Raw genomic sequence first — 26,780 nt, forward strand, 5'->3', positions numbered from 1 at the left:
TACATACTTTCCTGTCAAATACTATCAATCTGATAAATTTAAATGAAGTAAAGAAAAAGTATAATTATCTGAATACTGTTTACCTGTGATATAAATTTGAGTCTCATGGGATGAAGTCAAATAGGTAATGCTATTGAATTTGTTCCTTACAACTCTCATCTGAGTGCACACTAAAAAAGTCACTAAAAATTCAAAAAGATAAACATATTTATTAAACATTTGGTCTGCTGCAAAATAAACATTCAAGGCATTACATATTGCAGGAACAAATTAGAACAAAGAACAGCATGGCACAGGAACAGGCACTTCATCTCATAATGTCTATGCTGACCATGGTGCTAAATGAAATTATTTCCATCTGCCTGAAACTGACCCATATCCCTTCACATTCATGTACCTGTCTCAATGCTTCTCACACCACTATACTCTCTGCTACCACATCCATTCCTGGCAGTGCACTCCAGGCACCCATCACTGTCTGTGTAAAAAATCTCGACCCATGAGTCTCCTTTAAACTTTCTCCCTCATATTTTAGATCTTCGCCTTCTAGCATTTATGTTTCTATCCTGGGAAAGCAACTCTGATACTTATTCTTTCTATACCTCTCGTCGTTTTATGATTTTCCATTGGATTTCCCCTTAATCTTCAATATTCCAGAGAAAAAAATTATAAATCCATCCAAACTCTCCTTATAGCAAACATTCTTTCATCCCGGTGTACCCTGGTGAATCTTGTCTGCAACCTCACCAAATCTACATTCTTCCTGTAATGCAGTGACCACAACTGAACACAATACTCCAAATCTGGTCTAACCAATGTGTTATACAGCTGCACATGATGCTTATGGTCGCTGACTCAACCAATGAAGGCAAGCATGCTAAAAGCCTTCTTTATCACTCTATCTACTTGTGCTGCCACTTTCAAAGAGCTATGGCTTGGACCCTAAAATCCTTCTGTACATCAATGCTCTTAATGTCCTGCCGTTTACTATGTACATTCCTCTTATATTTGACCTGCCAAAGCGCAACACCACTAACTTGCCTGGATTAAACTTCATCTGCCATTTTTCTGTCCATATCTGTATCTCATGTATATCCTGACATATCTATCCACAGCTGCACAAATTTTTGTATCGTCTGCAGGAATTCATAAAAAGAAGTTAAACACAACCTATCAGAACATTTGACAAAACCAAAACAGTGCCGATGATGGAAATCTTTAATAAATACAGAAAATGATGAAAATACAGCATTTGTGGAGAGCAAAACAGAATATTTCAGTTATATAATAATTTCAGTAGGGAAAAGCTATAGGTGAACAAGCTTAAAGTTGTGGACTTGTATACTGATTATGCTATTATTAAAATATCACACTAACTTACACCAAATTTTAAATAACCATCTGAATATCCATAAACAACATATGGGAGAAGTGAAACACCAAATTTTGGTGCTGGACAAACTTCCAACTGTCATACACAGCTGGTTTGAGTTGCTTCCCTCAGAGAGGTTGCTGGTTCGAGTTGCTTCCCTCGGAGGGGCTGCTAGTTTGAGTCACTTCTCTCAGTTCTTGGGTCTCGATGCTCTTGGAGATATTATTGAAATTCTGAGATTTATAGATTAGACTGTAATTCTTATTGGCCTCTTTCACTTCTATTTTTTTTCATGTTTTCGCCCATTCTTTCTTGTTGCCAATTGGTGGGTTGGGGGTTGGGTGATGTTAAGTTTTGTGTGAGTGAGGGGTTTGGGTTTTGTGAATTTTTAAAGATATTTCTTTTCATGCAGGGGAACTGATGTCTTTTTTTCAATTACTTCTTTGGTTTTCTGTATTTTATGGATATCTGAAGAGGACGAACCTGAAGAGTTGTATGATGTATACACACTTTGATAATAAAATGAACCTCTGAACCTTTGATTAAAATGTACTTATTTTTAAAAATTCACTCTGTGCAATCACTCAGTTCCCATAATGAACATATTCCCAACATTAGCACTCCCTTAAAGCTGCATTTCCTCTAGGTTTGCATGATAAAATCACTCTCTTAGAAAAATCTTGCACTTAAATGGTGTCAATCTAAATTGTCAGTAAACTCAAGTCAAAATGTAAGCGGACAGGGCCTGGGAAATGAATATTCAATGATATACATCTTATCGAAAGGACAGACTGACTGGCGCTCTGTTGGTGAGGAATGATATTCAGTCCCTTGCGAGGGGGGACATAGAATCAGGGGATGTAGAGTCAGTATGGATAGAACTGAGAAATTCTAAGGGTAGAAAGACCCTAATGGGAGTTATCTACAGGCCCCCAAACAGCAGTCTGGATGTAGGGTGTAAGTTGAATGAAGAGTTAAAATTGGCATGTCGCAAAGGTAATGATACAGTTGTCATGGGGGATTTCAACATACAGGTAGACTGGGAGAATCAGAATGGTACTGGGCCCCAAGAAAGGGAGTCTGTGGAGTGCCTCTGAGATGGATTCTTAGAACAGCTTGTACTGGAGCCTACCAGGGAGAAGGCAATTCTAGATTTAGTGTTGTGCAATGAACTGGATTTGATCAGGGACCTCGAGGTAAAGGAACCATTAGGAGGTAGTGACCATAATATGATATGTTTTAACCTACAATTTGAGAAGGACAAGGGAAAATCGGATGTGTCAGTATTACAGTTGAACAAAGGGAACTATGGAGCTATGAGGGAGGAGCTGACCAAAGTTCAATGGAACAATACACTAGCAGGGAAGACAGTGGAACAACAATGGCAGGTATTTCTGGGAATAATGCAGAAGGTGCAGGATCAGTTCATTCCAAAGAGGAAGAAAGATCCTAAGGGGAGTAAGGGGCGGTCATGGTTGACGAGGGAAGTAACGGGCAGTATAAAAATATAAGAGAAGTATAACATAGCAAAGATGAGCGGGAAACCGGAGGACTGGGAAGCTTTTAAAGAGCAACAGAAGATAACAAAAAAGGCAATACACCAAGAAAAAATGAGGTATGAAGGTAAACTACCCAAGAATATAAAGGAGGATAGTGTTACGAAGGATGAACAACTCTGATGGGCAGAAGGGTGCAGTTGCCCATGTCCCCCTCCCCTGGGAGAATCACAAACTGTTACTGTTACCATGCTGCTCATGAGAGAGAGACACAGATAAGAGGAAAACAAGTGGGAACATCTGCTGCTGATAACACCAGGGGAGAGAGACCATATAATGATTTCTGTAAGACTCACGGCTCTGGAGAGGGCTGCTGACTTGGTACTATTCTGTTCATTAAAATTCCTCAGTGGACAGCCGGAGTGGGCTGGTTTGAGGGGCTAAGCCATTCAAAACTGATTGACATCTGAGACCCTGTGAGTAGGGGTAAAAGTGAGGTCTGGGGAGACACCCCTCAGACGCACCAAGAGACACACTAGTGAGCACTGTTTAAGTGTTGGAACCCACGAGAAAGTGTGGGGGCATCGGAGACCAAATGAAGGATAGATCAATTTTAACTCATAGTGTTTTTATAGCGAGGCCGGTGGGGGCTTGTGTGTGTGTCCACCCTTGCCTGGGTGATGAGTCCACCATAGAAGAACGGTCTAGCTAAAGGACAGAGGGGTCACACCTGAATGGCCACAACAACACATCGACGGATCAAGGACGTAAAAGAAGGTTCGACTGGCTGTCACTGCTTGATCACTCCCTCTCTCTCTCTCCAACAATTACAACACATCGACCAACAACTACCTCAGCCTGTATGAACTGAACTGAACTTTATATTCACATATGATAATTCATTATTCCCTAGACAACGATAGAGCTTGTTTATTATTGATTATTATTATACCCACACTTTTAGGTGGGTACACTTTTAATGATAAAAGTGACTAACATGTATTATCTGTATATTTGCATTTGTTGATATTGATTTGTATATTTTACTAATAAACACTGTTTTGAAAATAGTACCAGACTCCAACAGACACTTCTATCTTTGCTGGTAAGACATCCAGTTACGGGGTACGTAACAATAGTAAAAGCTTCTTTAGGTATGTGAATAGCAAAAAAATAGTTAAGACCAAAATTGGGCCACTGAAGACAGAAACGGGTGAATTTATTATGGGGAACAAGGAAATGGCAGACGAGTTGAACAGGTACTTTGGATCTGTCTTCACTAGGGAAGACACAAACAATCTCCCAGATGTAATAGTGGCCAAAGGAACTAGGGTAAAGGATGAACTGAAGGAAATTTATATTTGGCAAGAAACGGTGTTGGATAGACTGTTGAGTCTGAAGGCTGATAAGTCCCCGGAACCTGATGGTCTGCATCCCAGGGCACTTAAAGAGGTGGCTCTAGAAATCGTGGACGCATTGGTAATCATTTTCCAATGTTCTATAGATTCAGGAACAGTTCCTGCTGATTGGAGGGTGGCTAATGTTGTCCCACTTTTCAAGAAAGGAGGGAGAGAGAAAACAGGGAATTATAGACTGGTTAGCCTGACGGCAGTGGTGGTAAAGATACTGGAGTCAATTATAAAAGAGGAAATTACGACACATTTGGATAGCAGTAGAAGGATCAGTCCGAGTCAGCATGGATTTATGAAGGGAAAATCATGCTTGACTAATCTTCTGGAGTTTTTTGACCATGTAGTGGACAAAGGAGAGCCAGTGGATGTAGTGTACCTGGACTTCCAGAAAGCTTTTGATAAAGTCCCACATAGGAGATTAGTGGGCAAAATTAGGGCACATGGTATTGGGGGCAGAGTACCGACATGGATTGAAAATTGGCTGGCTGACAGGAAACAAAGAGTAGCGATTAACGGGTCCCTTTCGGAATGGCAGGCTGTGACCAGTGGGGTACCGCAAAGTTCGGTGCTGGGACCGCAGCTGTTCACAATATACATTAATGATTTAGATGAAGGGGTTAAAAGTAACATTAGCAAATTTGCTGATGACACAAAGCTGCGTGGCAGTGTGAAATGTCAGGAGGATGTTATGAGAATGAAGGGTGACTTGGACAGGTTGGGTGAGAGGGCAAATGTATGGCAGATGCAGTTTAATGTGGATAAATGTGAGGTTATCTACTTTGGTGGCAAGAACAGGAAGGCAGATTACTATCTAAATGGAGTCAAGTTAGGAAAAGGGAAAGTACATCGAGATCTAGGTGTTCTTGTACATCAGTCAATGAAAGCAAGCATGCAGGTACAATAGGCAGTGAAGAAAGCTAATGGCATGCTGGCCTTTATAACAAGAGGAATTGAGTATAGGAGTAAAGAGGTCCTTCTGCAGCTGTACAGGGCAATGGTGAGTATTGAGAATACACCTTGAGTATTGTGTGCAGTTTTGGTCTCCAAATTTGAGGAAGGACATTCTTGCTATTGAGGGAGTGCAGCGTAGGTTCACAAGGTTAATTCCCGGAATGGCAGGACTGTCATATGTTGAAAGATTGGAGCGACTGGGCTTGTATACACTGGAATTTAGAAGGATGAGAGGGGATCTGATTGAAACATATAAGATTATTAAGGGATTGGACATGCTGGAGGCAGGAAGCATGTTCCCGCTGATGGGTGAGTCCAGAACTAGAGGCCACAGTTTAAGAATAGGGGGTAGGCCATTTAGAACAGAGATGCAGAAAAAACTTTTTCACCCAGAGAGTGGTGGATATGTGGAATGCTCTGCCCCAGAAGGCAGTGGAGGCCAAGTCTCTGGATGTATTCAAGAGAGAGTTAGATAGAGCTCTTATAGATAGCGGGGTCAAGGGATATGGGGAGAGGGCAGGAACGGGGTACTGATTGTGTATGATCAGCCATGATCACAGTGAATGGCGGTGCTAGCTAGAAGGGCCGAATGGCCTACTCCTGCACCTACTGTCTATTGTCTATAAAAGTTTTGTTTTAATGAATAAGTTATAGAGCCAGAGGCATTAATTCTGAAAGTTCTACAGCACAGAAATTGTCCCTTTGGTGCACCATGTCCTTGCGGACCATTTTGTCAATCTACACTAATCCAACTTGCTCTGTTTAAATGTCTCTTAAATGTAGTAATTGCATCTGACTCCATCACTTTCTCTGGTAACAAGTTCCAAATATCAACCAGTCTCTCAGTAAAAAAAAAATTCCTTTTAAATCCCATTCAAACCTAACCTTAACTTAGACCTTCTTATTTTTGATACTCTTACACTGGATAAAAAAATTATCTATCTTATCCATTAACTTGTATTATTTTATATCTATTCTCAGGGGAAAACAAACCCAGCCCATTCAATCCCTTCCCATTGCTAAACTCCTCTAATCCAGGCAACATTCTGTTGAATCTCTTCTGTACTCTCTCCAGTGTAACTACATCTGTCTTTTGTGTGAGGACAAGAAACACACATAATACTCCAAGTACAGTCTATCCAGTGTTTAGTAAGTTTGCAATGCAATATACCAACTCTTATATTATATGCCTTAACCTGTGAAGGCAAGCATTGTTCTGATATCTCTATGTTCCCAACTAAATGAATTGTCATTTAAGGAGACTGTGGAATTGAACTTTAAGATCCTTCTTTTAATCAACATTCCTTAAAACCCTGCCAGTTAATGTTTATATCTTTCTATTAGTTGAATTTCTAAAATACATTACTTCTTATTTGCTGGAATTAAATTCCATCTGCCATCACTTTGCCCAATCTTTCACCTGCTGCAATCTTAGACAGCTTCCTTGCTATCCATAATACCAACTTTCATGTCATCCGCAAACCTAGTAATCATACCTCCTACATTCATGTCTATATTTTTAAAAGTCTTTGTATCAGCAACAAGAAAAATGCCAAACCAGCAATGGAGCACAAGATTTTATATATTGGCACATGCTTTGTGAACTTACTCTATATAGCTACTACAATAAAAATAAGGGAAGATAAGATCTGGGAGAAACAGAAGGAATATGAAGTTCACTACCTGGATGTAGCTGTCTGTAAATTTCTGGTTGAGATGTGCAATAAAGTTCCAGAATAAATGGTTTTGCACTAGTTTCATCGACCATTTCAATAAATCGTCGAACCCAAAAATCATCACTGTCTTCTAAATATATTAGGAAAAAAGACATCATTGATAACAGTATAAATGATACTGATTCCAGGAAAGTAACTTAATTGTGGAAAATTATTCATGTTTCAAATGATGTTCATTTTTTGTATGCCACAGATATGTATAAATTGATAATGAAGAAAGGAAATTCTGCTCCAATGCCATGTAAACATCTAGTTTCTAAAACATACCAACTTATTTCAACCTGAAGTTAAACAAAAAGTAACCAAACACCCACACCAGCCCCAAGCCCAAGTAAAAACATAAATATTTTTGCATCAGACCAAAATATCATAAAGATTAAAATATACACCATTTAAAGAATTAATAAAATATTAAGATTTTTTCTTACTTTTTTCATTTCAAATATATTCCAGGTGCATAAATTTAAGATGACAATCTCAGTCACTGTAAACATATTTCAAAATTATCCTAACAATAATTTAGATCTCTGAGATTTTGTGTGGCTGAAGTTGCATCACAGTTATGCTTATGTGACAAAAACTATGGAACAACAATTTATTAACCCAAATGAACTGATTTTATACAAATAGGTAGATCACTAAATCATTACAGTAAACTAGACATAAGCAATCCAAAATCAGGATTTGCCAGACAGAAATTCCTTCAGTCAAGCGTAGTAAAAAAATTTCAGTTTTCACTTATACCTTCAAAGAAGCTTGAACCACGTTCAGCTGAACTAATGACATGAAAAGCTGGATAATGGAAATTGCAAAGAAGAAAGCCATTTGCCTACTTTAAGAGTTCATTAATAGTTTTTCATGATAATTATTCATGCGATCATGGATAATATCTGAGTTACCAACTTCTCTCAGAAAGAGGACTGTGACCTAGAGATTGTTCAATTATTTTTTTATTATTATTTTTTTATTAGTTTTTCTATATATTTTACAAATTAAAAACCCCAAATCCCAATGAGGAACATTAATACAGTGCAAAATTAAGCATACAATGACAATATGCTACAAAGGAAGAGAATTTGACAAAAAAGCACGTAAATTGAAGACAAGTAAACTTAGTATCCTCCCCAAGCCCCACAACACAAAAAAAAAACAACTCCAGACCAACCACAACACAATATAGAGAGTATAAATCAGGACAATCAAACTCCCAGACTGTGAATACACTTAGCAACAGAGGATAATAATGCCTACTACCAGAAAAAAAAGGGAGCTGAAAGCAAGGGACCGAAAAGAAAAAAAAACCCTAGTCAAGAGGAAGGTTATGAAAGTACTCGATAAAAGGTCCCCAGACCTTATGGAACTTTAGATCCGAATTAAGAACTGAATAATGAATTTTTTCGAGGTCCAAGCAGGCCATGATGTCGTTAAGCCATTGAGCATGAGAGGGCGGGGCAACATCTCTCCATCTAAGGAGGATCAAGCGTCTAGCCAGGAGAGAGGCAAAGGATAATATTCGGCATTTGGTCGGACTCAGACATAAATCTGTCTCGCCCCAGAAACCGAACAAAGCAATTAAGGGGTTTGGTTCCAGGTGCTGATTCAGAATACATGATAACGTAGTGAAGACATCTTTCCAAAATTTCTCCAAGCTAGGACAGAGCCAGTACATATGGATGAGAGAGGCCACGCCCCTCTTGCATTTATCACAGAGCGGACTAATGTTAGGGTAGAATCGAGATAGTTTAGATTTAGACATATGGGCTCTATGAACAATCTTAAACTGTAAAAGGCAATGGCGAGCACAAAGAGAGGTTGAGTTAACCGATTTGAGAATCGAGTCCCAGCTCTCATCGGATTAGGAGGTATTTAAATCCTGCTCCCAGGCCATTTTAATTTTATCCACAGGGGCCCGTTGTAAGGCTGCTAATTTATCTCGAATAATTGATATTAAACCTTTACCTAGTGGATTAATGGAAAGAAATAAGTCCATAGCATTTTTCGCAGGCATTTCAGGAAAGTTAGGAATTAAAGGAGCAATAAAGTGTCTAATTTGGAGATATCTAAAAAAATGAGCATTGGGCAGATTGAACTTAACAGAGAGCTGCTGAAAAGAAGCGAAGCGATTATCAATGAAAAGATCTTCAAAATGTCTAATGCCCTTCCTATACCAAACATGGAATGCTGAATCATACGTAGTAGGTAAAAAAAGGTGATTATGTGCGACAGGGCTGGAAACGGAAAAACCATGGAAACCATAGCATTTCCTAAACTGAGCCCATATATGCAAAGTGTGTCTAACAAGAGGATTAGCTATTAATCTGGACAGACTACTATGGAGTGCAGAGCCAAGAAGTGCAGAGATAGATAATTCTTTAGTGGAGCTCAACTCTGTTGCCACCCAATTAGGGCACTCGGGTTGGCCGTGGAAGAAAGACCAAAAGGTAGCACAACGTATGTTAGCTGCCCAATAATATAAACGAAAGTTAGGTAAAGCCATGCCACCCTCTTTTTTAGATTTTTGGAGATGGATTTTATTAATTCTAGAGCGCTTATTCTTCCACAGATATGACAAAATAATCGAGTCTAAGGAATCAAAAAAAGATTTAGGAATAAAAATTGGGATAGATTGAAATAAGTATAAAAATTTGGGGAGAACATACATTTTAACAACATTAATACGACCTACCAAAGACATAGATAGAGGTGACCATTGTACCAGACTCTGTTTTATAGTATATGAAAGATTGGCAAAGTTTTCACGAAAGAGATCTTTAAACTTCCTTGTGACTGTAATTCCAAGATAAGTAAATTAATTATGGACTACTTTAAAAGGGAGATCACGAAATGTTAGTTCTTGTGCTTCTTTATTAATTGGGAAAAATTAGATTGTTCAATTATTTAGGATACTATGTTGGTTCTTGCAGAACTTTTCAATGCTGAGGTGAATTGTTGGTGCTTGATATTGCTAGTCCCAGAATAAGATTTTAAAACTTAACTAGTGCTAAAGGCTGGAATTTCTTGGTCTCAAAAATTGTAAAATTTTAATGTTGCAAGTTCTCCTGAAAATTGTAATATATTTACCTACTGAAAAAATAAAAGAGTTTAATTCTAATTTGTGTGTAGATTGTCTCACAAGACAGTGCTAATGATATCTTGATAGCAAATGGTTTTGACAGTTCTGACACACAAATGTTGGAAGAACACTGCAAGTCAGGCTGAGTTCTGTGCAGTGCATACCAAGCATCTATGGAAAGGAAAACAAGTTTAATGCTTCAGGCAGACACCAGTCATCAGGATAGAAAGGAAAGGGGCCATGAAGCCAGAATAAACAAGTATGGAGAGGGGAAGGAGTACAAACTGGCAGGTGATAGGTAATACCTGGTGAGGAGGAAGGTGGTTTGTGTATCCAAGGTATGAATAATTTTAATGTGCTTGCCTGAAAAATTCCAGAAATTCCAGAAATTCATGGTATTTCCTACCGTGAACTCGATCCAGAGTTTTGGAATAATTATATTGATAAATATACATCCTAAGAAAGGCAGCCTAGGTAAATAAAAATAACATCTCAAATAACAGGACAGGATAACATATCCTCAGGGGTATAACAATATTTCTGCCTGAGTCCTCCATATGGTTTCACGAGAACTCATCATGGCAGACTGATCTATCCTTATAAGGTGAATGAAAGATTTAAAATAAAATGTCTTAATTATCTTTTCAAATGAGAACTGGGTGCATTACCTGACTTTCTGATTCTTTCACATCTTCCTACAAAGGTGACAAGGCCTATGACATCACAAATATAACTATTAGGCACAATGTCAAGCTTATCCCTGAAAAAAAGAAAATTGATTTATATTTAGAACTACCGGTAGTTATTCTCAAATATTTAACAGACTTGGTACTATTTGTAAAAAAAAATTTTAAAAATATCAAGCAGTATGGTTTGTTTCTCTTCAATCATAGAAAATGTTGGATTATTTTAGAGCCTACCAAAAACTTTTTGGTAATGTTTTCAACAGAACTCAATATCAAATATATTTTCTACATTCTTAAATAAGTAACTTAAAAGATATTCATGGAACACCTGTGATTTATTTTAAATTTTACTTAAGTATAATTTAGAAAATCATGAATAAAGTTTATGAAAATATTTTGTAAGTACTATGTTGGGAGCTAGGAATTAATCAGAAATAATTCATGGCTGAAATCATGAAATATTTTTAAAGTTTTCATATTTTACTTCAGATAAAAATGTAACAATTTTATGAATAATTAGTGAATTAGTACTTATTCAGAACATCTTTCCAGTGGTGGCTCACCTTGTAATAAACCGATACTTAATATCAGGAAGTTTCCACTCAGGTTTAATTTGTTTTGATGGAATAACCTTAATATCAGATGTAGGTTTCCAAGGGTTTAAATAAATATCTACAATACAAACAGAGATGTAAACTATATTCTGTGTTAATTGACAAAACACACAGATGTTTTCTGGAAAACATACACAATATAACTTGTCTGTATTTACTATTTCAATCCACCAAATTAATTTTAAGGTTACCCATATCAACTTTCCTGTTTTAATTTATAATCCTTAACAAGACACTATAACAGGTGGTATACTGTAGTGGATAATGAAGAAGGTTATGAAAAAATGCAGGGAGGTCTTTATCAGTTAAGTAAATGAGCCAAGAAATTGCAAAATTGAATTGAATTTGGATAAGAATGAAGTGTTGTATTTTGGAAAGTCAATTCCAGGAAGGACTTTTATTGTGAATGGTAGAGCTGTGGGGAGTGTTCTAGAACAGAGGAACCTTGGAGTACAAGTATATGGTTCACTGAAAGTGGACTTAGAGATAGAAAGGGTGGTGAGTAAGGGTTCTGGCACACTTGACTTCATCAGTCAGGGCACTGAGTATAAAAGTTATGTGTCACGGTGCAGTTCTACAGGATGTTAGTGAGGCCTTATTGGAGTATTGTGTTCAATTTTGGTTGCCCTGCTACAGAAAATATGTTATTAGTGGAGAAATAGTGCAGAAAAGAATGTTGCCAGGAATTGAGGGACTGAGTAATAGGGAGACGATGGACAAGCTAGGACATTATTCCTCAGAATATAGGAGATTAACTCGTGATTTTATGGAAGTGTTTCAATCATGAGGACATAAACAGGTTGAATACACTCAATCATTTTCCAGGAGTTGTGTAAATCAAGAATTAGAAGGCACAGGATTAAGGTGAGAGGGTAAAGATTTAATAGAAACTTGAGAGGCAACTTCTTTACACAAAGGGTGGTAGCTATGTGGAATGAGCTGCCAGAGGAAGTGGTTGAAGCAGGTATTTAAAAGTCAGTTTGACAGTTACATGGATTGGAAAGGTTTAGAAGGCTATGGGCCAAATGTTGCTATGTGAGATTACTTTGGATGCAGCATCTTGGTTGCCATAGACCAGTTGAACCAAAGGCCCTGTTTCTGTGTTGTTTAACTTCATGACACTATAATAAAATCTGATAGCTGTCTATATTTTATTTCCTTCATCGTTACTTTTTCCACTGAGTGACTGAAATTTTGAGTAACCAGAATTTGTGATAAAGCAAGGTTATAGAAATACCCATTTCCAGCATAGCATGATTCTTTTTCCTGCTGAATTGTCTTTTGCATCCTTTAATGTTCCATTTTTTAAAAATCACTAAAGGAGTTAGCTTCCCAAAAACAATAGTTTAGAGTTGCTAATTTAACGATAACTCTGTTGTTGAAAGTTAAATGTGGACTGCTACCTTAATTATGCACCCTGTGTATGATCCAAGATTCAAAATTACTGAGTCAATTATACTGAGAAGTGTATTTGTTTAACTTCTGGTAGCAATTTGTTTTCTAAATCATTTGAAGAAAATAAGACTTAAAGTACTGGAAACCAAAGCTCTGACAGGCTTCCAAGAGCCTTCTTTGGAATTGGAATTGGAATTGGTTTATTCTTGTAACATCGTAGTCAGCCATCAACCCCATGTGGGGTTAAAGAGGCCCTACAGAATATGATTCAGAAGAATTAAAGGGAAGTGATAGAACATGACCTCATTGGTAATTGAGACTACAGGACAAAATTAAATATTTCTATGTAGTATAGATAATTAATTTTTTTCATGCAATCCAGCACCTTTCGGACCCACGACCACCACCATCCAGAAGGACGAGAACAGCAGATACCTGGGAACACCACCACCTGGAAATCCACCTCCAAATCACTCACCATCCTAACTTGGAAGCATATCACCATTCCTTCATTGTCGCTGGGTCAAAATCATGGAATTCCCTCTATAAATGCACAGTGGGCGTACCTGCACCTGAGTGACAGCAGCGGTTCAAGAAGGCAGTTCATCACCACCTTCTCAAGGGCAACTAGGGATGGGCAATAAATGCTAGTTTAGCTGGTGACACCCACATCCCATAAATGAATTTTTAAAAAACAGGCTGCTTGTTGATTTTGTTTTAAGTGAAATAGATGCATAAAGCATGAAATGAATTTGAGATGCTTAGCTAGTCAGTCTTCCTGACCAGTAATAATAAATGAGAAATTATCAACCACTAAAATTCCATTTAAAAATTTAGATGATATAAGATTTCCCATAATATAGAAACATTGAAAATATTCAGCAAGTCAGGCCGCATTCAGACAAAGAGAATCAGAGTTAACATTTCAGTTCAAAGCCCTACAGTGAGACATTTGGCAAAGTCTTAGGCCTGAAATGTTACCTCTGTTCCTCTTTCCACAAATGCTACCTGACTTGCAGAGTGTTTTCAGCACTTTGTTTTTAGTTTAGATTTTCAGCATATGCAATTTTTATATTTTAACTTAAGAACTTGTCACATCACTGATACAATGAAAAGCGTTGCAAGCTTTACTTAGTGTGAGAGAAGACTTCAGCAGTGATCACATTGTTTTCAATTAGCTCTAACTATATTGTTCATTTGAAAAATAAAGAAAGTTCTGCTTAAATGATCTATAATTTATTACTATAAATTGAACATTAACACATTACCTATTTCATTATAGATTTTCATGTCTGGGTAGTACAAAATAGGATGATTTCTCTTGTGATGTGCAACCTTCACAGAGTACTGCTGCATAAGTATTACTGTCCCAACCTCTAAACTCCTAAAGAGTTTTGGGCATAATGAGTTCCACAGAATGACAGACATCATACCTGAAGAGTCAGCAACTTTAAAGCATGCCTATAAAATAAAATTGAGCAGAACAAAAGTAGCAATGAAAACAACATGCTTTTTGTACTGATCCTTCCACACCAAGATTTGAAAATGCCTTAGTACGTTTCATGAGAGCATAAAACAAATAATTAACAGAGAGCTAATAAGATATATGAGGACAAACAGCAAGGTAAAAGGACTATGTTTGGAAGGAAATTTTAAAACTTAAGTGTAGAGTGGTATATCATTTAAAAAAATTCTACATGATAATGAACAAGACATACACAAACAAATTAAAACAATACTAAATTCTTTGCATATTATCTTAGCATTTCCTCCTTAGCTGGTCATTACATTTTAAAAAAAACAAGTGCTCTGATTATTGTGTTAAGCTCAGGAATATTTTCTCAGATGCTGGATATATATATATTTAAGCAAGCCTTAAAATATGCATCCATGTCTCTCTGCATATTCTTTCATGTGGCTCAATATCAAATTACCTTTGTCAATACTCTTTTAAAGTGCTTTGGGGAGTTCAACTGGATTACATGTGTTTTATAATTGAAAGATATGGTTTGAAAACTTTAGAAACCAATAGATATGCTCCATAAAGTTCAGTAAATTAAATCATGTTTCTGCCCTGCAATTCCTCATCTACAAACATTTCTATGTAAGTTATGTAAGCACTTAAATGGTTATTTCTGAATCTAATTAAAACATTACATACATAGAACTCATCTAGACTCTGGACTGGTTCAGAGTTCTGTCTAGCTGTACCACAGAGAATTCCAGGTAATTTCCTCTCCCTCATTATAAATATTTATTTTTTATAATTTGTTAAATCCTACTTGAGTTGTTTATATATGTCTGATTGTCACGGATATTTATAAACAGTTCAAGGTTTTTCACATGAGCGAGATGTCAAAACATCAAGAATGCATTCCAAGGGCCGGGCCTCATGATCATCTGCTTAAAATCCAGTTGCCTCTACTTTGCAGAATGGCTAGAATGGGTAGAATATTCATGCATCATAGTGATCTATGTTCATATTTTTCATATTATGACATTTAAGGCCATTTATCCCATTGAGTCTACACCAACTCTTAAACAATTCCATTAAACCTATTTCACCAATTATTTCCCTGTAAGCAGGCTTCTCTAACTTGCCAATCAGCTCCCCTAATTTTCCAGCCACTCACCGCAGGGACAATTTACAACAACTAATTGATCTACCAATCACACACCTTATGGAAATGTGAGGAAAAAACTGATGTATTCACAGGGAGAATATGCAACCTCCACACAGACAGCACTCAATGTCTGAATGGAAACTGGGTTCTTGAAGCTGTGAGGTAGCAGAACTAACCCCTGGACTAGCTATCGTTAACCAACAAGCAAGAAGTACAAGCAAACAAAGAGTATATAATGCTCTTAATTCAAGAGAGATCTTTTCTAACATGCTATGTATCTCATGTTATTACTTTTTCTAGGGTGGGTTTGAAAGCAAACACTCCATATCTTATAACAATCATTTATTGTTTTGTCAGAATCTTCAATAACATTTCTTCCAGATGACTGTAATCTTAAAAGACTTGGTCCTATAATAAGTTTGCTTTTTCATCCATTTATATTAAAGTAGGAATCATAAGAAGCCCTTGCCTGATAAGGCCAATCAATGTACTTGGCAGTTTTTCCATAATGTTGTAATCTGGATTTACACATTATTCTCACCAACAGTGGGGCCAATTTCAATCTTCTTCTCCATGCAAATACTAACTCCTTTAGCGTGATTATTCTCAGACCTGCATATGGCAAATTTATAAAATAAAAACAAATCCAGACTTAACTATTAATGCATTTACTCTACTAGTATTGCAATAAGATGTAGTACATTTATAGGAGTGTATGTCCTTTATTTTTTACCTGCAAAATCTATAGCCTCAATATTAACAAATCCAGCAGCCACACATGACAGATGAGAAATGGTTAATTTAGGTACCTTAGAAAAATACAAATAGGTCAAGAATTCCCAGGACAGAGAAATAGCTTCTCAAACAAAACTATCCATACCCAGCTCACCATATTCACCGATCTTAAGCCCTCAAATGTTGCCATACTGTTTGACTGACATCTGGCTTAGTTCAATCAGCCACATAAAAACTGTACCTTTGACAGCAGATCAGATAATAGCTATCTTTCAACAATGACTAATCTCCAGACCTACCAAAGACTTTCTGACATTGAGTTGGGAACTAGCGGCCTGTGTGAATAGCACCCCATCCATTGTAATAACCACTCACTCCTTTCAATACCCATGTAGGGTGTACCATGTTTAAAATCCACAGCAGCTAGTTACCAACAAAAGATTCTGCAGGTGCTGGAAATCCAAAGTAACACACACAAAATGCTGGAGGACCTCAGCAGGTCAGGCAGCATCTATGGAAAGTAATAAAGACTCAATATTTCATGCTGAGACGCTTCATCAGGACCAAGACTACTATTTACCAAGCCACTTAGACATCACTTCCAAAAGAGGCAGCCTGTCACCACAGACATTAATATCAGAGCATGAAAGCAACACCATCCATAGGTTTCATGCTCTGATAGGCAAGTCATGCTCCAGATTTGGAAATAAAGCACAGTTCCTCGGTCAGAATCAGAATCAAGTTTAATATCATTGACATATGTTGTGAAATTCGTAGCTTTACAGCAGCAGTACATTGCAATGCATCGCAATAGAAACTATAAATTACAGTAAGAAGTTGTAATTTTAAAAATTAAATAAGTAGTGAAAAAAGAGAGGGGAAAATACTGAGCAAGTGTTCATGGATTCATTGTTCATTCAGAAATCTGAAGGCAGAGGGGAAGAAGCTGTTCCTGAAATACTGAGTGTGTGTCTTCAGGCCCCTGTACCTCTTCAGTGACAGCAATGGGCAGAGAGCATGTCCTGCATGATGGAGGTCCTTAATGATGGATGGACATTCTTGAGGCATCGCCTTTTGAAGATGTCATGGATGCTTGGTGAGGCTAGTGCTAGCTTACAGCTTTCTGCTGAATTTTCCAATCCTGTGCATACCAAATAGTGATGTAACCAGTTAGGATGCTCTCCACAATACAATTTGTAAAAGTCTTTTGTGACATACCAATTCTTCTCAAACTCCTAATGAAATATAGCCACTTTCATGCCTTCTTTATAAATGCATCATTATGTTGGGCATAGGGCACTGTAGTTCCTCAGAGATTTTGACATCCAGGAACTTGTAACTGCTCACCCTTTCTAATGCTGATTGCTCAATGACTTCCCCTTCCTAAAGTCCACAATTCCTTGGTCTTACTGATATTGAGTTGACAAGGTTGTTTCTGTGACACAACTCAACCATCTGATCTACCTTGCTCCTGTACACCTCCTCGTCACTGTCTAAAATTTGCAACAATAGTTGTGCCGTCAGCAAATTTATGTCATTTGAGCTGTGCCTAGCTACACAGTCATGGGTGCAGAGCGAGTCGAGCTTATCACACATCCTTGAGGTGCATCAGTGCTGGTTGTCAGCAAGGAGGAGAAATTATTTCTGATCCACACAGGCTGTGGTCTTCTGGTGAGGAAGTCAAGGATCCAGTTGCAGAACAGCCCCTCCTCTTCTCATAGCATTTTCCATATAAATGCAGGGAATGCCACACCTCCCTCCATTTTATATCTTCTCACTGTTCAAGCCTAAACCCAGCTTCCAGGTAAAGCAGTGATTCACTGTGTTTCTACAAGTGTGGTATTGTATGCACTCAGAGCTCACATCATGATTTCAGTAATGGAAAAATCAAACACAGGCTAGATGTGTGTTTTGTAGAACACCATTCCTTCTGTAAAGCTGATCGTTCTAGTTGTGTATCATAACTGTGTGTCAGTTATGTTTTCCACCACACTCTCAGTCTTTGTTTGGCTTCATCAATGGGCAAGGAAATCCTACGTCAGATTGAAGAACGGCTTTTCATATTACAACACAGTGTGCAGTCTTGAATGTAACAGGTTCACAAAACTAATCTTTGTAATTTTATATAAGCTAACATCAAATTATAATATGGACCAACTATAAATATTTGGTAGGTGAAGCATCATGGTGGAGAGAAATTGTGTTTTTATTTTGGATTTGAGTAAATGTCTCACCTGTTGTATCTGACTCCTCCAAGGCAGCCTTGTGACTGTCTGCTTTGGAACTGCCTTTGAAAGATGACAAGGCTGTTCAGACTGGTGTGCAGCAAATTGTTAAAAGTTGCATTCAGTCAGACCTAGTCTGTTTAAATGTGTGCAGATTCAATTTAAAAGATATTGTGGGTGTAAACCATACTAACATCATTTCAAAATGAGATTTTGACCAACTTCTCATTTTTTCCAGTGATACTATATACACAGGGAAAAGCAAATGTAATTTAATTTCTAGGCAAATACTGTAAGTAACGAGGCAAACATGGGAAAATACAGTTGCATATTTCTATATTTAACTACTCAGGAAGGTGCAATCAGATAATTTGTTTCAAATCCCAATTCAGCAGTTTTGAGACAGCCTCTGATATTTTCTTGATAAATGAATAAAGATGTGGGACATCATATTTACAGTCTACATAATCCTTAAACTCGACAGTTATTAACTTTATGTTAAGACACATTTTGGATTTTAAATGGAGATAAGTGCAGACCTTCCATTCTGACTTGTTCATGGCCGAAAGCTTGCACAGCCCACTCCTCCCCATAATAGTCACTTTCCTCCCAAAGTGGGAGGTAGCAGCTGGAGGGGCAGAGTAAAGGGCGGGACACGGGTACAACCGCTGTCAGAAGAGCGGGAGGTGTGCAGGCTCTCAGCACTTCGACTCCCTCCATGACTGTCACACCGCCCACCTGCACCCACAACTGTGCCACCCTGAGCCGGCAGCCGGCGCGCAGGTCGTTTCTCTGCACTAAATGGTTCAAATGCGGGGCGAGGAGACACTTCAGTGGAGCCCACGTGTTGAGTGCCCCGCCACACAGAGTCACGTCGTATCGGTAGACGCGGGCCTCGCCCAGCAGGTACCGCTCCACCGCCAGAACCCAGAATTCGTGGCCGGTCGTCAACGAACTTGACTTCGCGGCGTCCATGATGAGGTGGAACCGCCTGTCACACACTCGCTCCCGCTCAGGTCGGACTTTCAGCCTGGTCGCGCCCACGCGCCCGCCCCTGGCCCGAGCTCCACCGAGCACGCGCCCGCGCCCCCGCTGATCAGAACTCGCGCCAGGCGGGATTCGCGCGGGAGAAAGAAGCGTCTCTGCAAACTTTCCCCGAGTTAGATTTGTTGGCGCTACAACCCTTTGGTTCGTGAACTACTGAACGTGAAGGCGGGCGTGAGCCCTGAGAAATGGAGTGTCAGGTTCAATCGAGGATGGCCAGTTTATAAATTTGAAGGAAGTAATTCAGTCCATCCAGTCCATGTCAATTAGTGAAATCCCATTGGTTTCCCCGTTATTGTACCTCTGCGCTTTTATAGGCCCTTTAACTCACCGCCTACCTAAAGTAAGAGTAATGTACTGTTAGCAGTCTGTCAATCAACAAGTCTTTGTGATGTAGAAGGGAACCCACTAAGTCAGAGAGAACATCTGTGCAGCACTAGAGGTACTCCACATGTACAACACTTCAGATAACAGTCCAACCTGGGTCACTAGAGCTTTGCTGCCCAACTCACACAGGACGAAGAATCTTAAGAATAGCAGTATGGATTCAGAATCCGATAAGCAATTAAGAGCAGAAAATGTTAGAAATACTTAACTGTAAGTATGTTTCTCTTTCCTAATAGTAGTAATAGGTAACTACTGAGCATGTTTTCAGCATCTTTTGGTTTTAACATGAATTTGAGGATGAAACTTAAAAATTGGGGAATTACTGGAAATTGTTTCTCTTCCTGAATATTTTGACATTTTTCCAAATGCTGGGAATAAAACTGTTTTTTCCCTCACTTCTAGCAGGCAAAAATCCTTAGGATTCTTCTGGAATTGTCCTGCAATATGCGGAGTTTGTAGAATTTGGCCTATTTAAGCACAATTTCTGTTCATCTGGATATTGATCCAACAGTACAACATATCCTAGGTACTTAAAATGGTGAGGGAAATAGAGGAGTGTGTGTTATCAGTGAGTATGTAGCATCGTAAAAGAGTCAACTTACCAGTAAATTTGGCATTGGAAAAAGAAAGTATTGCAATTAATTCAGTTATGGCTATATGGATTGGAACAAACAGAATTATTGCCATTGACTTTTTAAAATGTGAAATTTGTTGTTCTGCAACAGCAGTACTATTTAAAGATGTAAAAAGTATTATAAATTTAAAAAAATACAGAGTGCAGAAAAAATAACGGCGTAGTGTTCATGGACCATTCTGAAATGGCAGAGGGGAAGAAGCTGTTTCCCTATTAGGTGTCTTTTGCAGTGCGTTGTGTACAAAGCTCAGTAGGGAGTTAAACACCTTAAAAATCACCTGTCAGAAGCTTTCTTCAGGGTTTTTAATGAGAAAACTTTGTGAAAATGTATTGCTATAAAAGATAGGGCAAAAAAGAGTAGATGGAGATGGATATCTTATTTGCTCCAAGCTGAAATACAAATTAACCCATGCAGGAGATTATGTAAAAAAAAAACTTACAAAACTGTTTGTACAAAATGAACTACATACAATATGAACAGAGTGTGTGCCTTCAGGCTTCTGCCTCCTCCCTGACAGTAAAAAGGAGAAGAGTTATCTATGGAATGGGAAACATGCTTAAAGCTAAATATTTCCAACATTTCTATTCTTAATCATAGATTGTGAGGATCCATAGTGTTGGATGCTGCTTCTTGACAATGTCATCAATGATGGAAAGGATTGTGAACCTTCTGCAACCTCTTGCGGTCCACACTGTGATGCAGCCAGTCAGAATGATCTGCATTGTACATCTATAGAATTATGCAAGTCTTTGATGACATACCAGATTTCTCAATCTCCTAATGAAGTAGAGCATGATTGCATCAATGTGTTAGGACCAGGATAGGTCCTCTCAGATGTTGATGCCCAAAAACTTGAAGGTGCTAACCCTTTCAACTACTTACCTGTAAGTGAGGACTGGTGTGTATTCTCCTGACTTTCCCTTCCTAAAGGCCACAATCAATTCCATGATGTTACTGATATTTAATGCAAGATTATTATTGCAATACTATTCAACCAAGCGATCCACCTCACTCCTGTGTGCCACGTTACACAGATCTTGCCAACAACGGTAGTGTCACTTGAAAATTTATTGAAGAATGAGCATCCTTTAGCAAACAGTTGAATCAGGAAATTACAAACTATATAAGTAACATGTAAACCTAGTCTTTTTTTAATAGTTCAGTGGTGAAAATGAAAAGCTCAACACTTGTAGGAACTTCAGGCCTATTTTTGCAGTTTTTCAAACAGTACAAAAACAGGGCTTTCAGATGTTCTACAAAATAAACATAGCTTTCACTCACATGACTTCTCGGTGAGAACTATTAAGCAAAATGAAGTGCCGTGCATTGATCATCTATTGGGAATGCAAAATATAAACATTCAAAATTGTTGGTATTACAATTTTTTTCTTTAATAATTGTGTCACTATTTTACAGGTTGCCCTTTGTTAAAGGCAGAGAACTAATATTTAAGAATGCCAGGAATTAAAATTGACATTTTTTTTGCACCAGTCATTTTATCAAATTAAGTAGGTTGCAGTAATCCAATGAAACTTTTCTCACTATCAAACTAGTTAAAGCTATTTTCGAACCCTATAACATACATTTGAACCTGTCTGCATTCTCACTTACTTGTGTGATTACTAATATATTAGCAGAAATAAAATACAGAAATGTTAGAGCAAATGTATGCGGTTCATGTAAACATTAACTGATTCCATGAGTAATTAACTGCCTGAGTTGTGTGGGTCTGATACAGGATGATGTGGAACTAAGAAGAAAAAAGCTTTTTCTGGTTTTCATGGAGGTGTTACTTGGTGAAATCAATTATATTAGATTGGCAATTCAATATACATGGTAATAGTCCACTATAGACAATAATGTAAAAGGTATATGTATATTTGTATTAGGATTTAAAAGGTGAGTTCTAGTGTAAGAAAATTATGTTTGTCTGTTTTGGTTTTGCAAATACTTCTGTGAAATATTGCAAGTGTTGTCTGAAGTGTTAATAGAGTTAGCAATAATGGAGAATAGTGTCCCATCCTCCACTCTTTACCAGCTCTGAATTAATATTTTTAAATAACAAGAAAAGAAAATTATCATGATACTGTCATTATTATGATTAACATACAGTATTATTTTCAAACCATTCTGGGAGACTATGGTAAATATAATAATAAAGATGTTAAGTGGAAGTAAAGTGCCAAGTAAAATCATAAATACATAATAAGGTCTGATCAATTATTACATTCCCCTAGTTTTTCAATGTTTAGCATCCTTCAAATTGCTAGTGCAGCCTTTAAGAAATTAATGTATAATTCTTCAGAACATCTGTAATCAGTAGGGATATTTCCAGTGGATGACTGATGAAATTGCAGGAAATGTATTGATAAATATTTTTCATCTATCAGTTAGTCCTAATAAATATTAACAGTATAATCACTAAGGGCAAGTAATTTATTAGGCTGTAATTCAATCTGAGGTTTAAGATAACTTCATAAATCTGAAGAGTAAGTCTTAGCCCAAGGAGTTTTGATGTCCTTCAAACTTAGGACATGAATTACTGTTTTAAACTGGTTTACATAGACACATGTTCTTTACAAAGTATATAACTTAATTTTCATTTAAATATGATTTTCTTACTTCACTGTCAGTGTTTCTTGACCTGGGAGTTTTCCCAATGTTTATTGAATTTAAAACTGATAATGTGTGGTATGGATTTGTAATTTTGTAATTTATAATATATATTAAACCTTTATCATAGAAAACCTGAAGGAATGTATTAAATACTGGAGGGCATAGACTTAAAGTGATAGGATAAAAGATTAAATGCGATTTATGAGGGGTTTTTTGACACAGAAGGTAGAAGGAGCTTGGAACCTAATGTCAAGATAGGTAGTGGAACCTAATAATGGTAGCAATATTTAAGAGAAATTAACAGGCATATGAACAGGCAGGGAATGGATGGATATTGGCCATGTCAAAGTAGATAGAATTAGTTTAAAGTTTCAAAAGGTTCAAAGGTTCATTTATTATCAAAAGTTATGTATGCAGTATACAATTCTTGAGATTCTTCTTCACCAGATAGCCACAAAACAAAGAAAAACCATGGAAGTCAGTTCAAAGAGAAACAGCAAACCCATCCTCACCCACACGAGAAAAAAGATGGCCACACAATCATCAGCCCCCACAAGCTCCTTTCCCCGCACAGAACGCAACAAGAACAGCAGCCTCCAAAACCCCTCCCCTGCAGAGAACGCAACAAGAATGTCAACCCCATTCTCCCCCCCGCACAGATGCTAGAATATCAGTCCCCAAACGCCCTCCCCTGCACAAAATGAAACAAGAACATCAACCCCTAAACCCCCTCCCCTGCACAAAATGCAACAAGAAAAACTGGATGAAAACACAGAATATAAAAACCATTATACTGAAAAAGTCTATAGTTCCATTCCATAAATGCAGAACCTCAGTAACATCATCAAAAGAGAGAGACACCACTAGAACACAGAAGCCTACCCTCTGGGCACAGTGATATGCTCCTGTTCCGGCAGCAGAGTGATCCCATCAGCGAACATATAGGAGTAGATTGGCATCGTGGTCAGCACAGACGTTGTGAGCCAATGGCCTGTTCCTTTGCTCTGCTGTTCTTTATCCTCTGAACATGGTGAAAGTTTAAATGGCATTGAGTCAAACAAATTGTGAACGGTGACTAAAAGTATTTAACATGGTGACATTAAAAGAAGGAGAGGTACATTGAGGCAGATCCAGAGAATTGGCTTGTGTGGCTGTAGTGGGGGGAGGGGGATGACTCAGGAAATTGTACCCTTTCAGTTGACACCTTTTTCAATGTTATGGCGCAAACAGAAATTACAAACATCAGAAGTAACAACACTATGAAATGAACTAAATGTGAGCAGAAGCACTTCAAATTTGGCATGTTGGGGATCTTAAAGAAAATCTGATTGTGGTTATGAGATTGATGCACCATCAATAACTCACGCCGAGACTTAGGAAGTGATATATCGGCTTTTATTGACTGAAGAACAACACTACATCCTGGGGAAAATGAGGGAGAGCAGCAGGCCACAGTCGCCTTTATACAGGGGTCTGTGGGAGGAGCCACAGGGGTAGTCAGCAGGGTCTTGGGAGGAGCCACAGGAGCAGTCAGACAGGTATATCTAGTTCACCACAGAGATGATGGATGAATCAGATGATCCACTGTAGAAAGCAAGTAGGAACTGATGATGGGACACTATGGAGGAAAATGTGGGAATTATTAAGTTTGAAATTGATAAGGATAAGAATGTGATTTTATCAGCAGCAAACATTTGAGTGGACAATTCTCGATATTTGTGATGGAGAATATTTAGCATCAGAATGTTATTCTATTTCAATTTGAGTAAGTGGCCTGTGGAATCAGTGGTAATGGTTTTCTTCTTGCATTGCCCCTTGAGAATGAGGATAAAATCTATTCTCTTGGATTTTTAAAGTATTGGAGAGGTTATAGTTTAACAGAAGAGGCTGCTTATCATACTATCTGACATGGAATCAGCATTTTGGATCACAAGGTAGAGGCTCCTATATTTCCATGCTTCTAAATCTTGTTCTAGGTTGGCTTCATCATAACCAATGCCTGTTGGAAATATAAAATACTATAATGTGCTTGCATTGATAAAGTGGCAGTCAAACACATTCTCATTTCCCATCTGTCTGTGAGTTTTCTATTAATGGGAGAGTGACAAAGAAAAAGACAACCTTTTACTTTTCCAAATGCATACATAGTTGTACAAATGGGAAATATTTGAAACTGTATTGTAAAGAAAAGCTGAAATGAATTACTATTTGGAGCCATTTCCCTCCTATGATCCTACTGAAAATTTCAGCACTATCAGAGTGCAACAGTTTTTTTTTGGCTGTGGTGCAACAATTCTGTTCCCAGGTATTGACACAAAAAAGGGTTGTAGAATTGTTTCATTTTGCAATAAATCATAACTGTGAATGAATCTATTGAGTCCGGATGAAGAGTCTCAGCCCAAAACATCGACTGTACTCTTTTCCATAGATACTACCTGGCCAGCTGAGGTCCTCCAGCATTTTTTGTGTGTTGCTTCGATCTCCAGCATCTGCAGATTTCCTCTGTGTGAATGAATCTTCCTCTTTCATAACAGGAAAGATCATAGGAACTAAGGGTCCAAATAAAGAATTGATTTTAGTTTAATTGAAAACATTATGACCTTTCCAAGCAGGGATACCTCAAAAGCTCATGTGTCAAAACTAGAATTTGTCAACCAAAGATATTGTGTGATATATTATCAAGTTCAAGTTTATTGTCATTCAACAATACACATGTACACTGCCAAAGGAGACAATGCTCCTCCAGACTAAGGTGCACAGGACAATCGATACATATAACTCACACACAACACATAAAATAATATTACCAAATAAATCATCAAATAATAAGGTGCATATACAACACAAGTTAAAAAATAAACAGTATAGCGCTGCAGGTGCTTCATACGTGATGAGAGCTGGGTGGAGGCAGGGAATTTGGTAGTATTACAGCCTGGGTGTTTACCGTTCTAACAGTTCTTGTCCTAATGCTATGGTACCTCCTGCCTGACGGTAGGAGATCAAAGGGATTGTTGGACGGATGAGAGTGAGAGCTAACAATACTAAGGGTCCTGCAAGCGTAGTGGTCCTGATAATATATCTTGGATTTGTGGTAGAGAGATCCCAATGATGCTTTCAGCAGACCTTGCACTTCTTTGTAGGGTCTGTGGTCAGGTGTCTTGCCAGCTGGTCAGGACACTCTTGATGGTGCTCCTGTAAAAATTGGCTAAAATAGGGGGAGGGGGAGCATCACACCCTTCAATGTCCTCAGGAAGTGGAGACACTACTGTGCTTTTTTGACCAAAGATTTGGGGTTGAGAGACAAGGTGAGACGGTCCATTTTGTGCACTTCCAGAAATTTGGTGCTACTAACTCTCTCCACGGAAGAGCCTTGTATGTGCAGTGAGGAATAGTCAACCTGAACCTTCCTAAAGTGCACAATTACCTCTTTGGTCTTGTCCATGTTGATACTCAAGTTGTTGTCCTCACACCATTCTACTAGCCCCTGTCTTGTCATCATTGTTGATGTGGCCAAACACTGTTGTGTCATCAGCAATCTTGATGATTTGCTTTGAACTGGATCTAGTGGGAGCACCGGTGCCCATTGTGATGGACTGACTGTGGCATTTCTGTCAAGGAGTCCAGGATCCAGTTACAGAGTGAGGTGTTGAGACCCAATGAGTGACAGGTTGCCCACCAGCTTCTGAGGTATGATCATATTGAATGCCCAGCTGAAGTCAATAATCTGCATCCTGGTATATGAGGCACCATTTTCTAGCTGGGACAGGACGGAATAGAGT

The 26,780-nt window shown here is 38.1% G+C and overlaps 1 protein-coding gene across 1 annotated transcript in view; it reads right to left on the reverse strand.

The window, feature by feature from the left end:
* LOC140726027 (RPA-related protein RADX-like) overlaps positions 1-19,294 on the reverse strand; it is a 33,818-nt gene extending 14,524 nt beyond the window's left edge. The window contains exons 1-8 of the mRNA XM_073041922.1: positions 19,058-19,294; positions 16,093-16,168; positions 15,829-15,971; positions 14,004-14,196; positions 11,290-11,398; positions 10,709-10,800; positions 6,915-7,037; positions 84-182 (exon numbers count right to left, since the gene is read on the reverse strand). Coding sequence (XP_072898023.1) covers positions 84-182; positions 6,915-7,037; positions 10,709-10,800; positions 11,290-11,398; positions 14,004-14,196; positions 15,829-15,971; positions 16,093-16,168; positions 19,058-19,294 — 1,072 coding nt within the window. The remainder of the gene's footprint in view (positions 1-83; positions 183-6,914; positions 7,038-10,708; positions 10,801-11,289; positions 11,399-14,003; positions 14,197-15,828; positions 15,972-16,092; positions 16,169-19,057) is intronic.
* Positions 19,295-26,780: the final 7,486 nt, after the last annotated feature.

This window comes from Hemitrygon akajei, chromosome 4, assembly GCF_048418815.1.
Source record: "Hemitrygon akajei chromosome 4, sHemAka1.3, whole genome shotgun sequence".
Lineage (NCBI taxonomy): Eukaryota > Metazoa > Chordata > Chondrichthyes > Myliobatiformes > Dasyatidae > Hemitrygon > Hemitrygon akajei.